The sequence below is a fragment of the Rhinolophus ferrumequinum genome, chromosome 5, assembly GCF_004115265.2.
Source record: "Rhinolophus ferrumequinum isolate MPI-CBG mRhiFer1 chromosome 5, mRhiFer1_v1.p, whole genome shotgun sequence".
Classification (NCBI taxonomy): domain Eukaryota; kingdom Metazoa; phylum Chordata; class Mammalia; order Chiroptera; family Rhinolophidae; genus Rhinolophus; species Rhinolophus ferrumequinum.
This window is the reverse complement of record NC_046288.1, coordinates 31,415,312-31,430,919: the sequence shown is the minus strand read 5'-3', so window position 1 is coordinate 31,430,919 and position 15,608 is coordinate 31,415,312. Positions and strand designations below refer to the sequence as shown.

General features: G+C 40.0%; 1 protein-coding gene across 2 annotated transcripts in view; it reads right to left on the bottom strand.

Annotated features, from left to right (window-relative positions):
- The window catches only part of BTC (betacellulin), a 40,659-nt gene extending 28,039 nt beyond the window's left edge, over positions 1–12,620 (bottom strand). Inside the window, exon 1 of one of the 2 annotated variants that reach the window (XM_033105307.1) lies at positions 12,181–12,620. In XM_033105307.1, the coding sequence (XP_032961198.1) occupies positions 12,181–12,244 (64 nt within the window). In that variant the 5' untranslated portion in view covers positions 12,245–12,620. The remainder of the gene's footprint in view (positions 1–12,180) is intronic. The other variant, XM_033105306.1, reaches the window with a different exon arrangement.
- Between the last annotated feature and the right edge of the window lie 2,988 nt (positions 12,621–15,608).

Here is a 15,608-nt window from a genome sequence, read left to right as displayed (position 1 = left end):
TCTTTTGCATGATAGATTTTATTTGAAGCCAGCCATCAAGTTTTATTGAAAGAAATTATCTTCTTCAGGCTAAACATCCTGGTTTCTTCAACTATATTTTACTTGACATCCTCAAGACCCTCATAAACATTGTCATTGTCCTCTATGTGCAAAGTCAAAATAAAGTGCCAGTTCACAGGGCCTGGCAAAGACAGAATAGAGCAGGACTCTTAGCCTCCACACTGTGGGTACCATACGAGGTCCGACAATTATGTTTGCAAACTTATCCTAGAAAAAGTACTACATACCTCATTGCTGAATATCACTATGGTCACCTTCAAAGTACTCCCCTTGGAAAGCTATGCCAGCGCCTAGTTCACCCTTCAAAGCAATTTTGGAACTCTTTTTCTGGAATGGCAATCAGAGCTGTCATTTTATTACCCTTGATGTCCTGAATGTCATCAAAATGTCTTCCTTTCAATATTTCCTTTGTCTTTGGGTAAAGAAAGAAATCATTGGGGGCTAGCTTAGGTGAGTAGGGAGGGTGTTCCAATACAGTTATTTGTTTACTGGCTAAAAACTCCCTCACAGACAGTGCCATGTGAGCTGGTGCATTGCTGTGATGCAAGAGCCATGAATTGTTGGCAAAAAATTCAGGTCGTCTAACTTTTTCACGCAGCCTTTTCAGCACTTCCAAATAGTAAACTTGGTTAACCATTTGTCTATTTGGTACAAATTCATAATGAATAATCCCTCTGATAACAAAAAAGTTTAGCAACATCATTGCAACAAGTTCGCGAACTTAATTATCAGAACTTGTATTTCTGGTAATGCAGCCATATAGTATATCAGCTTTTTTCAGTTGTCCCATTAAATACTGGGGTTTTATTCTGCTTACAATAAAATAAAGTTCCTAAATCCTATGTACTACTGAGAAGCAGTGTATTGATGGGTTTATTTCTTATTTTTTGTCATTCTGTTTTGCTTAATTTCTATTTTTTACCTAAAAAAAGAGATTTTTACACTTGGCCCTTTTAAATGTTATTGTGTTAGATTTCACCCATCATTCAAATATTTCACAATTTTTCTATCTCTTATCCTTTCATTCAACCACACTTCCCTGCTTCACGTGACCTGAAGAATTTCTCAGATGCATTAAAGCAATAAAAACAAAATAAAACGAAATAATGTTAGATTAGCGATATTTGCTAAGTGATTGAAAATTGAGTCCGTATTTCCAGGGCTAGTTTCTAAATATCAACTTCACACACATAGAATTAAAGACAAAAAGGAAAAAGAACTAATTTCTGCTTATTAAGTCACAGCTCCACTTACTTTTATACACGCTGAGATTCCCAAATTAAAAATTACTGAATGTATTAAAAGTATTCTCCCTGTCAGCTATCATGGGGAATGAGATCATTGGGAACAATACAAGCATTGAAAGAAACACATGACAAGGAGCATGACCCACTGTCTAAAAGTTACTGCTAATGCTGAGGTAAGTCATACACCAGCTGAGTCAACTATTTAAAAAGATCAAATGTGACCAACCTAAACAGTTATGTACGTTGTACTTGCCTCATCTCTGAGCTGAATTTTCCATTTTTAGAGCCAAGTGCATTTTATATTTTAAAAATAAATATAACATTATCACAAAATGTCCATTCATCTATATTCTGATGATTTAGTATATCGTTTTAGATATCCTAACATCTACTTGTGTCTACTGAACTCAGTGATTTTTTATGATATCTTATCAATCTTATTTTAGGATCTGAACCTCACTTCATCTCCCATTAAAAAATCCAACTGTAAATCAAAGGAGAATTTATTAATCTATAAATATAAGCAGAAATTGGAAGAGTATTTCATGATCAAATCCTTGAAATTTCATTTATTTTAGAGGGAAGCAGTATAGGTTAATGGGTAAAGGATAGGTTTGGAGACAAATGGAGCTGGATTTGAATCCTGGATGTACCTTTAAATCACTAGCTTTGTGATTATGATTAAATTATTCAACATTGAACTTCAGGGTCCTCATCCATAAACTTAGGCCCATAAAATGTAACTTACGTGCTAAAGATTTAGCTATGTGTTTAAAGAAATGAAAAACGTGAGATATGAATTATTAACCTGGGTAATGCCTTGCACAGGGTAAGTCACTCAACAAAATAGCAGGTATAAGAGGCCTGAAGTAAAACAAGAATTCTAATTACTCTGGTAGAATACATTACCACTCTCATAAATAGATATTGATGAATTTCTACATTTATGGTGTGATTTGACTTGTGTATAAAATATGTTTATGAAACAAATTACAAAACACACACACACACACACACATATACACACACACACAGTGCATACTACACACCACTGCAAGTGTGCTTATATATATGTACTTAGTGAGGCAAAACTGTATGTTGGTCTTTCCACATGCTGTTTCTTTTCAATGTTTTTAAAAGAGTTTTGAAATGAAATGTGCCTCAACTAATTAACAGAAATATGGCATTATCTATATGTATGGTTCTTTGTATTCTCAGTACAGTTCTGCCAGTGACTCAGCGTATTGTTTATGTCAAACTGGATTACTGATTCACTTGGTTGGTTAAATGATTCAGTGACGCAAATCTAGCAGATAAAGTCATATCTTATATGTACTAGTATTTGAAAACAAAGTAGATTATAAATCATCTCTAATTTTGGAAAAATAGAGTTAATAAAGTTTTAAAAGTTTAACTCAACATTCAGAGTAAAAACTATTAGCATCTGGGAGCAATTTTCCTGTTGTATCTTTACTGTCAAGAATAAAATCGGAACCTTGAGTATGCATCCCATACACAGAGCATTTTCCAAGTCCAAAAAGAGATGACATGTAATATGGAGTTGAAAAAATATTAGGGAGTGGAAGTGATGTTTAACATTGGGCTTGTAGTTGGCTGAGACAAACACTGTGAAATAAGGTGAAGTTTGACATTGGTGTTCTTCTCCACCCTTTTTTGTTGACTCTTTTTGTATTTGTTGTTATTGTCGTTGTTTTCACCCTCCTATAAACTAGTATCCTCATACTACTTCAACATTCCCCCAGATAGAACATAATTCTTTAACATATTTCCCTTTCTAAATGGATTTGATTTTAAAGCAGATCTGCAAGGAGAGAAATTACTTAACTCAAAAGAAATATACTAGAATCAAGTGTCCCAACCTGGGTCTTCTAGAAAGCAGAACCCGAGATACAGATTAAGGACTTATCACTTTATTTGGGAGGTACAAGCTCTAGGCCATGAGAAGAGAAAAAAAGAAATGAAGAATAGAAAGAGGCACAGCAATGTAAAGTGTGTACCCATCCTGCTGGGTGCAGCTCCAAAGTGAGCCACAGAGACACAGAAATTTGCTCTGTGACATGTTCCCTCATATGGGGCTATGTAAAGTGTTCAAAAAGGAGCTGCATCTTGAATGAGTCCTTGGAAAAAGAATGAAGGAGGAATTTGTCCCAATCATTTTCATCACCCATTTTTGAATGGACAAAATACCCCCTACAGGGTGCTAACTCCCTCATTCTCTGGCCCCTTGGTGAGGGAGAGGCCAGAACTCGTGCCCTGGGACACGATCTTGTATCCAAGTCTATAAAGATGGGTGACCCGGTATGAGTGGGGAGATCAGCAAGAGACAAAGGAGGCAGTTTAAGAGGTTTTAAGGGGAGCACAATGTTTGCATCCCAATACAGAGGATTTGGGGCATCAGGACATGTCATGGAGATCCATGTTCCAGGACAAGACCTTGGATTTTTCCAAGGTCTCTCAAATCACCTGGAGAACTGCCTGTTCTACAAAACTAAAAGACAGGCTTCAGGACCATGAGGGGAGACAGAGACAAGAGCAGAGAAACAAGAAGAGGGTCTTCACAAATAGATTATGTCCAGTCAAAATTAGGAAAGTAAAATATAATATAATATGAACTCCTTTCTCCACCAATGTAGTATTATATTCCAAATGGCAGAAACAATAGCTTGCTATTTAAGAAAGGATAAGAATGATGGATAACACTTTTTCTTAGCTCATAAAAGTACTGCACAAATTTATTATTTTTAAAGCCTAAAGAAGGAAGCAATTTAACAACCTGTCACACATAAACTAACTCATATATCTGAAACCTGTCAACACCACAATACCTTTGCTAGTAAATCAACCTTTTTATTTTTCACTATGATTGTTTCATCTGTGACAACAATGGCTAAATTGAACGGGACCACATAATAACCTATAGCTACCCATTTAGAAATCATCAGTTGTCAAAACTTGACTTTTTGATTCCCATTCCTTTATGATAAGACCAGATCAGACAGTCAGACATTGTAATACTTTAAATGAAAACCTTGAGGCTCACTGAATTTCCATAATAGTTCAAAGAGAGGAGGCAAAAGGAATCAAGAATAACGAACAATTTCTTATCAGGGAGGATTACCTGAGTGCAAAGTGAGGAGGAATGGTGGAGTTGGCCTCTGGATCTAGCGATAACACAGCCTTTGATCCACGTTTAGTCATCAAACTTTAATAATGGTAAAGAAAAGAACAGAGCATTTTGGAGTAGCTGCTTACCCGACCTGAAAGAAACTCCAGAATTTAGGCCCTTACAGTGAGTCAGGATAAGCCAACCCAACGTAACATTAATCCATCATTATCTTTATTGATAAAAACCATTTGCAGAAACAAGATATATAAACAAACAAACAAATAAATATCAGGCTGTATATGTTAAGTGCCAGGTATATAGGAAATAAATTCTACTGGAATTCCAACAAGAGTCAATGCGTTAAGCGAAGAGATCATTGGGAAAAATTTCACAGAAGTTGGGAACTAAACAGGACCAAAGGCAGTCCCACAGAAGTGAACTTGGTGTTTGGAAGACAGGGTAAAGCTGTCCAGCTACAGTGAAGAATTATACATAGAATTAAGAAACAAAGGCCTTCTTGATATGCACGGTATAACTGTGAAATAATTCAAACGATTCCCTTGTGTAACCTATGAGAATAAGACTCATTAAGAAATAGCTGAAGCTTTGCAATGTCCGTTCACCTCATCCTGAAAGTCAGAGACCCAATAAAGAGTCTGACTAGTCTAGAAAACCACTCAGTAAACATTTAATAGTGGGAAAGCTCTTATACAGAAATCAGTAAGAAAGAATGGAACGCTTTTCCTTTGTTATGCTTCTGCAAAGGCAAATGACAAGTGTAGTTTATTATTCTTATGTGTAGTTTTATCTCACATCTAAGTCAAATTCCAGTCACTTGGAGACCTGGGAAACCAATGGTGAAGAATTAACATTGTTGTACATTGTTAATCAACATTTACATTGTCGTACAACCATCACCACCATGCATTCCAGAACTATTTTCAGCTTGCAAACTGAATCTCTATACCCACTAAACAATAACCCCTCAATCCCTCCTCTCCTGGCCCCTGACAACCTTCTTTCTATTTTCTGTCTCTATGATTTTGCTTCTGTATCCTTTTTTATAATGTTATTCAATCTCACAAAATACTCATGGACTCAGTATTTGAACAAATATTTAATGAGGATTTATCATGTGCTAGATGCCGAAATTATAATCGGCTAAATTATTCATTTATATTTTCAGCTCTGTTTTCTAACTAGGTGATTGTCCAAACTGGCTAGTTATTAGAATCTCCTGTAGAGCCTTTTAAAAAAATAATAACCTTTATTTTGTGATACAGGTTTTCCCCACTATCCAGAAGTAAAATATTCCTATGAAATCTTTCATAAGCTGAAATGGCATAAAGTAAGAAGCAATTACCTTAGAACACGTCTTGCTAACAGAGGTGCAAAATAAATCGAGATAAAGCACGGATGCTCACAGACACAGTTCAAAGTTACGGCAAGCTGATGCTGAGATGCTACATGTAGCTCCTGGGGAAGGAACTTGGTGGCACTCAGAGTGTGCACTGCCTCTATAACAGCTGCTACAAAACAAACGCTATTTTCACCTTTTACCTGTTTTCACAAAAGCTCAAATCCTCTACAGATTTCTTTTCACTTAGCGAAAACAGGTATTAGGTTGGTGCAAAAGTAATTGCAGTTTAAAAGGTTAAAAATAATTGCAAAAACCGCAATTATTTTTGCACCAACCTAATACTAATTTAGAGCTTTCATAAAAGTGAAGTAGCATAAAGCGAACTTTTAAAAAGCAAGAGGTGCCTGTAGAGAAGAGTTGCAAAGTACAGAGCATTCCGATATACTCCTCACCTACTCCCATTTCCTCTAATGTTACCATCTTACATTACAGTGGTACATTTATCAAAACTAAAACTCCACAGTGATGCATTACCATTGACCAAACACAAGACTTGATTCTGATTTCACAACTTTTCCATGAATGTCCTTTTTCTCTGTCAAGATTCTTAGTGTCCCCTGGTCTGTGACAGGTTCTCAGTCTTTCCTCGTTTTCTATGACTTCATTAACAATTTTAATGAGTACTGGCCAGGCGTTTTGTAGAATGGCATCCAATTTTGAGTTTTTCTAATGTTTTTATAATGATTGGATTTTCGGTTTTTAGAGTGAACTCTAGAGAGGAGAGTTCCTCTCGTCGCATACGAGAGGTACATGATATCCACACGATATCATTGGTGATGTTAATCCTTAGCACCTGGGTAAAGTAGTGTTTGCCAGATTCTTACACTGTCAAGGTACTATTTTTTCCCTTTTCATGTTTTGTTCTTTGGAAGCAAGTCACCACATCTAGCCTACATTCAAATGGGGCAAGGAATTAAGCTCCACCTCCTAGAGAGGCATTATCTACATATATTATTTGCCATTATTCTGTAAGGAAAGTTTTTTCTTCTCTTGGAAAGTCTTTAAACAGTTAGATTCATAGGAACATGTTAACCAGATTTTAATAGGTCTGGGGAGAGGCCCAATAGCCTGTACTTTTTACATTCCTCGGGAGAACAATCAGATTTGGGTTCTATTGCTGTAATTTGAAGTCAACTTCTATGTTTCCTAATGTTCACAGGACATTTGAATGTCTCCAAAACAATTCACATACCCGCAGAAAAAAAAGCTCTCATTCACATGTGATACTATGAATTCCTTTTCTCTCCCAGTTTATCAGTCTTGGAAACAGATTTACTTCTTCTTTCCCCTTCCTTACTTACGCTGGACTTGTCATTCTATCCTATAAATTCTTGCTTGGAAACATATATTGAATTTGTTTCCTTCTCTTTGTTGCCTGGTTCAGACTTTCTGGGCTGGTTAACAGCAGCTTTCTCTTTCCTTACCTGTTATTATATTCATCTCTCTTTTTCTGATCCACTCTGCACAGTAAAACCAGTATTTAAACCACTGCATGATCTGTAATATTCCCATATTGAAAAATACCACAACAGCTACCCATTATCCAGGAGTATTACACTCCCAAGAAAAGGCCCCCTGGCATGACATTATTAAGTAAGGCTAAATGAATTAATAAATCCATGATTTTGCAGAGGGAAAGTTTGTATTAGTAAGTCAGGCTCTTATACAACCAACTTGGGTACTCTGAAATCCCGGTAAGAAGGCTGAACACAAACATTGTTATACTTTTTTGTCACTGTTTTGGAATTAATACTTCTAGTCTATAGGTCAGGTAAATAATATACTATATAGCCTCAAAAAAAATGTAAAGAATGAATTTAAGCATTTCATGGCTATTTGATTCAGCCTTGCTGATAATCAAAGTAGGTCATTACCTAACTGATGGGAATTAAGATTAAATACCCCATCTCTCCTCAACCATCTAAAAAATTCTCTCCTTATTTCTTTGAATTTGACAACTAGAAATTCATTTGAGACACTGAGATCCCTATTTTAAAATACAAATATGCCTGGGAAAACTAGCAGTAATGAGCAGTAGAAAGCATACCTATTTTAATCAGATTGCTTTCCTCTTATTTACTTTGGAGTACTCCTGACCAACTGGACTACGAATTCTGTGTGGATCCAGGGGTCTGTCAGAGCAGTTTTTGGAAGTGTATCACGATCAGGGCTTACACGTAAACTGCATGCTGCCCGTATTCTGGCTTGTCTGGATCCTCCTGGGAAGACACTGATTCTAAAGATGACGCTTACAAGCATGGTTCATGGACCAGAGGGGTGACACGGGGTACAGCTTAGTGTCTGTCCCTCTGACCATCCCCTGGCCCAGCCTCCGGGTCACATTCATGTCTATGTCCTGACATGAGCTGACTACAATAAAAGGGCGAAAAAAACCAAGATTAGGTTTTCCCACTGGGCTCTCTGTGGACGTAAGGAGCACAGGAAGATTGGGGTGGGCAGTCTCCACAGACATGATGCAGTGCCAGAGGCTTGGGCCCGTGGGACAGTTGTAAGTCCTCTCTGTCCTCTGCATCTTCAATTTGGGCACAGACATTGGAAGGCCAAGCATCAGAAGGACACCTTGAGAGGGCGCCACAAAGTTGTGCCTGCAGTATTGGGGTTTTCCAGAATTATTTGGGAATTTCCACACAACAAGTAGGAATGGAGCAGTAGCAAAAAGTGATTTGTAACAGTTGTTAGAATATACAAGTGTGGCCTGTGACAGCTAAGGTTTTTGAACAGGAAAAAGATAACAACTCCCAAGGCTCTTCTGAGCCAAAATTACATCTGAAGAGGCAAATCTTTCAGAGTTTGGGGCTTCCGTTACTTCATTTGTAACAATGGGAATTTTACCTGCTGCCACCACCTGCTTTGAAACTTGAGAGCTAAATATTACATCATGAATGAATTCATGTTTTCAAGCAGAACTTAAAACCAACTTACAAACATTGATGTCCTAGATTTTAATAAGGAAAACATATTTTTGACCTTAAAACTCACACTTTTTTTTAAGAAACATTTTCCCCCTTTGTCACTGGTTATAATTTTAGATTTAGTGTTATATAGCAAGTGGATGAGAGGGAGAAACTGAAAAAAAAAAACACAAAAAAACAGAATTACAGTGAATGATCCAATTTCTTTAAGGTAAAAAAAAAAAAACCATTTGAAACAAAGTTATTTCACCGTTACCATATTTCTTAAAGAATCAAGCATGCATGAGTCTTTCTGTGATGAAAACATTTGCATGAAACAAAGATCCCATTACAAAGTAAATGGAAGCTAAATACTATTGTAAAAAGGTTTTCTCTTAAATTTCCCAATAGAAATGTTGGTTAAAGATCAGTAGAATGTCAAGTGGTAAGAACCTTAGTTTCATCTAAAGCAACCCCTTCATTTTACAAATAAGAAAAACAATGCCCAGAAAGCTATAATTTACATGTATATTAGGGTTCTGGAGTGCAGAGTGGGAACCAGGTCTCATGTCTGCTCAGTGCCGATTTTCAAGGCACTTTTCACTGTGACACACATACACACACACACACACGAGGATCACACAGCACATTGCTCACATTCCTTTCAAAAAATAAGTAAAATAACATGAGATTTAAATTAAGAATGAGAATTAAAAGTAAAGTGTGCATGGGAGAAAGAAGACCACTTGAAACACTGATGCCAACAAACTACATTTTGCAAGGAGTGGAGCTTTTAGGGGATCTAAAAAGACTGGATTCAATTCAACGGGGCAGTTTACATTTAGGTTACCCTGAGTATACAATAGTACTAGATTTAAAGATTTTTATTTTTTCATTCCTGCCTTTTGACCGGTTTTGAGAAAAAAATAAAGCACTGTGTGATAGTAAAGGGGAAAGAATGTCCATCAACTTGGAATAATCATTTCTACCATAACATTTCTGCTGGCACATCATCCTAATCTAGGCCTGGACTAGCTCATGCCTGGATCACACCTATGAGACAATCAGGTCCTCTGGCCCACAGCTGCCCTCCCTTCCTCCTGCACTGCACCTGCCCCCGCCCCCACACCAGATTTATCTCCTTAAATCTTTGTTTGCATCATATCACTCCTGTATTCAAGAACTATGATGGTGTGTGTTTAACTGTTTATTGATTCGTGTCCAAATATTTTAATGTGGTTTTTTTGGCTCTTCAAAATCTCTTTGCATCCCATAAATTCTACTTTCTGGCAGGCTGATTACCTGTCTCTCCAGTAAAGCAGTCTTATTTCCATCGCCAGCACTTCACTAAATGCTTTTCCCCTTTTCTATCATATGTCTCTCTTCCCTATTATTTCAAATCCTACCAAAGCTTCAAGGCACCTACTCCCATCCTCCATGCAGCTGTTCCCAACTACTCCATCCCTCACTGTGGAAGCTTAGGTAGGAGGTAGCTCTCCCTTCCCTGGTTTCACGACTTTTCTCTAATTGTGTCATAGCTGTGAGTCTTGCATGCCCAAATTCAACATAGCATCTCTTAGGGCAGGAATCACGTCTTAGAAACTATGTCTTAGGAATTTCTTGAGCTCTCATCCCACCCCTGTCCCCTGTACTCTAGTATCTTGCTGACTGTAGCAGATTCTCAGTAAATACGTACTTTGACTGTTAGACAGTCCAGACAAGGTGGAGGGAGAGAATGCCACGTTCATCCAGTACTGGCAAAGCATCAGTACTGTTTCTGGGCCTAATTCTCAGACCCATTGCTCTTTAGGCTCCACATCACTTCTTCCTCTGCAGGATTTGTTACGTCAGTCCCTTCTCTCTAACCGTGCTTCTAAGTCTCATCCACTTCCAACCAAGATCACGATACCATTTTAGCCACCTCTCTAACTCCAAGGACACAGCCAAATAAAAGTTCCCATTTAGATTCCATTTATTTTACCTCCATAAGGGAAATCCCAGCCCTACCCAGGCTTTAAGCTGTAGACATTTCAGCTGTGAAGACTCTTCCTCCTCCCACGTTAGTGCCTCAAGCCCAGCCCATCTAAGACTACAAAATACTGCCAGTTTCCCTTCCCTTCCCCCCTCTACAAAATGACCATGATGTAGAGGGGGTACCTTGAAGTAGTAGGATTTTCCTGCTCCCTTACCACACTGGAGGGCGAGGGGAGCCTTGCTTCCAGCTGCGTAAACCTTGCCCAGCACCCGAAGTTCCATTTCTCTCTCTGCCAGCGCCGCCGACACCCAAGGTGGTTAGGAGGGCCTCTAGTGGGTTCCAGCATCCTGCTACTCCTCCCACCAGCCAGTCTCCCCTTATACCAGGTGTCCACACCTAATGGTCCTTAACAAACCAGATTAAACCTTCAAAGAGAAGAAAAGCACCCCCCCCCCGGCCCCATTTCTCCTTAAAACAGGAAATAATATACAGATGCTGGTGTAAATAAAACGGCATTGCCAGTCTTATAAAAATATAACACATACAATTACGTACAGTACATAATATTGATAATGATAAGTTACACCGTATGGCCTAGGTGTGTAGTAGGCTCTACCATCTAGGTTTGTGTAAGCACATCGATGATGTTCGCACAATGAGCAAGTCGCCTAAGGTGGCATTTCTTAGAACACATCCCCTTGTTAAGTGGCACATGACTGTACTCCAAGAAAAGCATCGATGTGTCTCACGGATAGTTCCCTAAGTGAAACATGCCATTTTCCTTTCCTTCTCTTCCCTATCAGCGACAGGAGACTCAGGTCTCAGCATTTGTCTTCTTTTCTCCAGCTCCTCCCAATTGCCCCAGCAAGAAATAGGTGTAATAATTCCTTCCCAGGCTATGGCCAGCTCCTCTGTCTCTCCAGGGGTCATACGCCTACCTCTGGAACGCAAACACCAATCAAATTGCCCTCCACCTTGAGGGGTGCTTCCCGCTTGCATCTTAAGCCAAGGAGTTCCCTTTCCAATTCCTCCCGGGATACCCAGCTGGGTCCAGTCTCCCATGCTACTTCTTTGGCGGATTTCCCTCCTACGCACTCGCGGACACGGCGCCCCCACGGAGCCCCTAAGGCTTGGAAGGCCCCCCAGCCCAACGCACCGGGTCCTCCGTTCTGCGCCCACGTTTGCAGCACCCGCGACGGGGTTCCCGGGATTGCTTCCGCCCTCGGGTCTTCCCACTCGCTCAGGGACAGCCCCAACAGGTGCCCAGTTGGCTGACCCTTAACCTAGCGTTCTCCCAGTCGTCCAAGTTCTCCGACCCGCCCCAGTCAGCACCAGTGTGCCCTCAGGTCCAGATGCAAGAACGGATCAGGGTTCGCCTTCCTGGCGACTCCACCCCAGACTTTCCTCCTGGGTCTTCAGAGCCCAGCGCGGCCACTTACCCAGGGCGAAGGCCAAGAGCAATGGCTGGGAGCTAGCGCCGCTGCCCGGGGCGGTCCGTTCCATCAACCCCGCGCTGCGGGGCCAGGCAGCCCCTAGAAGAGTCTCCCGTCTCCTCCTGCGCCCCTTTTCCAGGCCTCGGGCGTCCGCGGGAGTGCCTGGAAACTAATCCCGCAGCCAGCAGGAAACGAAACTACTCCTCAGGCTGGAACCCCGACTACAGGGCAGGCAAACACCCAGGGCGGCGGCCGCCGGCTCCGTGAGTGTCGCTGGGCGGAGGAAACCTCCTATTTATTCTCGCTCTTTCTGCACACACCCCACCAGCGAGGCGCAGGACTCGGGGGTGGTAGTCTCCAGGTTGCTCCCACCCAAATTACCCCACACCCACAGCCAAGTGCATATTGGGGTTGCCCTAGGGCCGGCTCAGCCACTCCACCTGCTGGGTCGCACCTGACTGTTAGTGTCCCTCCGCCTTGGGGAGTAACCAGGTGGGAAGGGAGAAGGGAAGGAATGCACTAGAGAGGTGTCAGGTTTGCCCTACAGGGCCTGCAGGCAGCATGGAAAAAAAGCCTGCTAAAACGCCAGGAACCCACAAGGAGAATCAGAGACCCAAAGGAGCCCTGGAATTCTAACTTCCCTTATTTCAGCCAATTGCTTGGAGGGAGGAGAGCGCGCATTCACTGTGGTTAACCTCAGGCATTTGACAATTTACAAGTCTGTCATTTACAGATACAATATGTTGAATATATGGGGGTTTGGGCTCACCGAGAGCTACTTCAGAAATTTCATTTATATTTTTATTTATCCATTTACTTGTTTATTCTTTATGTTTTCAGTAAATAATTTAATTCTTTTACTCTATCAGATCTGTAAAAATAAGGAGAATGCTGTTGGCTTGTGGCTTGCCACGTGCTGTCTCTACTTCATCACACCTCCTCTTTGATGGAGAGATGGAATCTGATGGTTGTGCACCAAGCACTTTCTCGAACACAATGACATCCTCATAACTTTCAAGGACAGAAAGCATCCATCGTTGCCATACATGATTAATATACTTGTGATTGCCTCCAAAATAACTAAGGGGCATGGATGTTTTACAGCCTGATATATATTCCTTTTTCAAGATCAGTATGTAGAATCATGCATCCTCAGAAATAGTATTTCCATAGCATCCAAAAGTCCAACAAACATTCATTTACCTATAAAAGGCAGTTCAGAATTCTGCCCCTTCCTCCCAATTATTTAAATTAAACAAATTATTATGCACTGTTCTTGCACACATGACATTTCATTTCAAAACCGATCCACATCATTTTAGTGCTCCAAGCCACTGATGTATCCAGAGGAATAAAAATCAGCTGTTAATTTTCAGAATCCCATGCCAGCCCCCACATGACAGATAGAGGACTGGTATGGGGTTTCGAGAAAACCAAGTTTGTGGGATAGACCATTGCTGTACCCAGATAAAAAGGAGAGGAGCACAAGAAGCCAAGGATTTGTCACCATCTCCCTCTTCCTTTCTGATCAGAGCCCTATGTTACGGCATCTTTCACTCTGAGATGACACCCTAGCCAGCAGCAGTCCTAATATCCCTAATAGAATATTACTCTTTTAGTTTTCTTTTCCATTGATACTGATAAAAAATAAAGCACACCTAAGCAAAACATATTAAATCTTTGTCTAGTTTTGTAAAGTGCCAGGACTTGGTGTAAGTATTCATTATTCATGCCATTCAAATGTTAAATTAATTTGTCAGGCCACTAGAGTAAGAAATAATATAGCTTAATATACTAAATAGGCCAGATAATTAATAATCTTCCCTAAGGGCTTTATTTACTACCAAAAATAAAATAAGTGCTCTGGAGACTATGCCTTCCAAATTTCCTGACCCTTGAAGGTCCAATCTTTTCAAGGTCAAGCAACTTCCTTCCTTCCTTCTTCCCTTCCTCCCTCCCTCCCTTCCTCCCTCCCTCCCTCCTTCCCTCCCTCCTTCTTTCCCTCCTTTACTTCTTTCTCTTCCTCCTCCTCTCCCTCCTCTCTCTCTCTCAATTCATTCACTGTGGGGGAAGGTAAATCTGGGATCCAACTGTGAACTGTGGAAGAGCAGAAGGTAAAAATTGACCTTCCTGGGGCCTCATTCACATAACGAGGTGTGTCTCAATGTTTTAGATTGTTAAGTAGAACTGTTGTAAGTTGAACTGTTGCTAAGAGAAGAATGGGTCAAAGCTACACTGGAGTCACACGGTAGAACTTGTATGCCCACTATACTCAACTTAGGGATTGCTAGAATGGTGTCTTGCCTATGCCAACTTTAGGCAGGTAAAACCAGCCCTCCCAAATCTGGTATGAAGCTTAAATGAATTCCTTTGGAGGGCCTGTAAGCATCCGTCTTTTTCCTTCCTACACAGGGCAGTCTTCAGCAGGAACATTCTCCCCCCTTCCTCTGTGCAGTGTAAGCTTGTGGTTATTTGTGGGGCACAACATGTAAACAGATGCATGTGGTGGTAGAAAGGAAATTTTTGGAATGTATTCATTCTAGGTAAGCCTGTATTCTTCAAATTATCACTTTAAGGTGTTCGGTAATATAGGAAGATTTCCTCATGGTCATTAACATTATTTAATTCAGTACGAGTGGGTGAATGGAAAGAAATATCAATGATGAAGAACTTTTAGTCTCTAAGGAAAACCAGTGAAAAAATCACTGCTCGAAAAGCTATATTCCAATGCTTTGGTTTTACAGTCTAGCTTTTCTGGGGGAAAGCGATTTTTTTTTTTCTTTTTTTGTTACCAATTTTTATTGAACTTTCCTTTCCAATCTTTTATGGATCCATTTTTTTTTTTTTTAATGTTAGGCCTCAATTTGTTTGACTTGCTCACTTTTTTAAGTGGCAGCTTGATAGAACTTTAATAAATTTCAGAGATAATCTTTCCTGTAATATTATTGCTATTACTTTCAGATCAGCATTATGATCTTTTTCTTTGACCATATTCACACATACTCCAAAAACTTAACTTATGATTTTTAAAAATAAGTCTGGGCTTTTGTACTGGCCCTAGTTGTAGACTATGTAGGCAAGCAGCTAAGTGTCATAATTTTAATACTATAATATGACAAGGCTCTAAACACCTTTACCTAATACGCCCGTCATGGTGGCTTCATCCTCTCCTACATGGTCCCAGATTTCCCTCAGTGTAGACTATCCTCTGGGTGGGAAAACAGGGGTGGGCTATTATATACAATTGGTTTTGGAGTCTGTTTAGTCTGTTCAAATTGGAGCTATGTCACAGAATGCCTAAATCACAAATTACCTTTCCGAGTTTCACTTCCCTCATCTATAAAATGTGATGGTAATGATTCGCACAGTTTTCATGATTCACCATGTTATATATCTCTACGGCAAAACCTTTGCAGATTAGAAATTATTCAGTG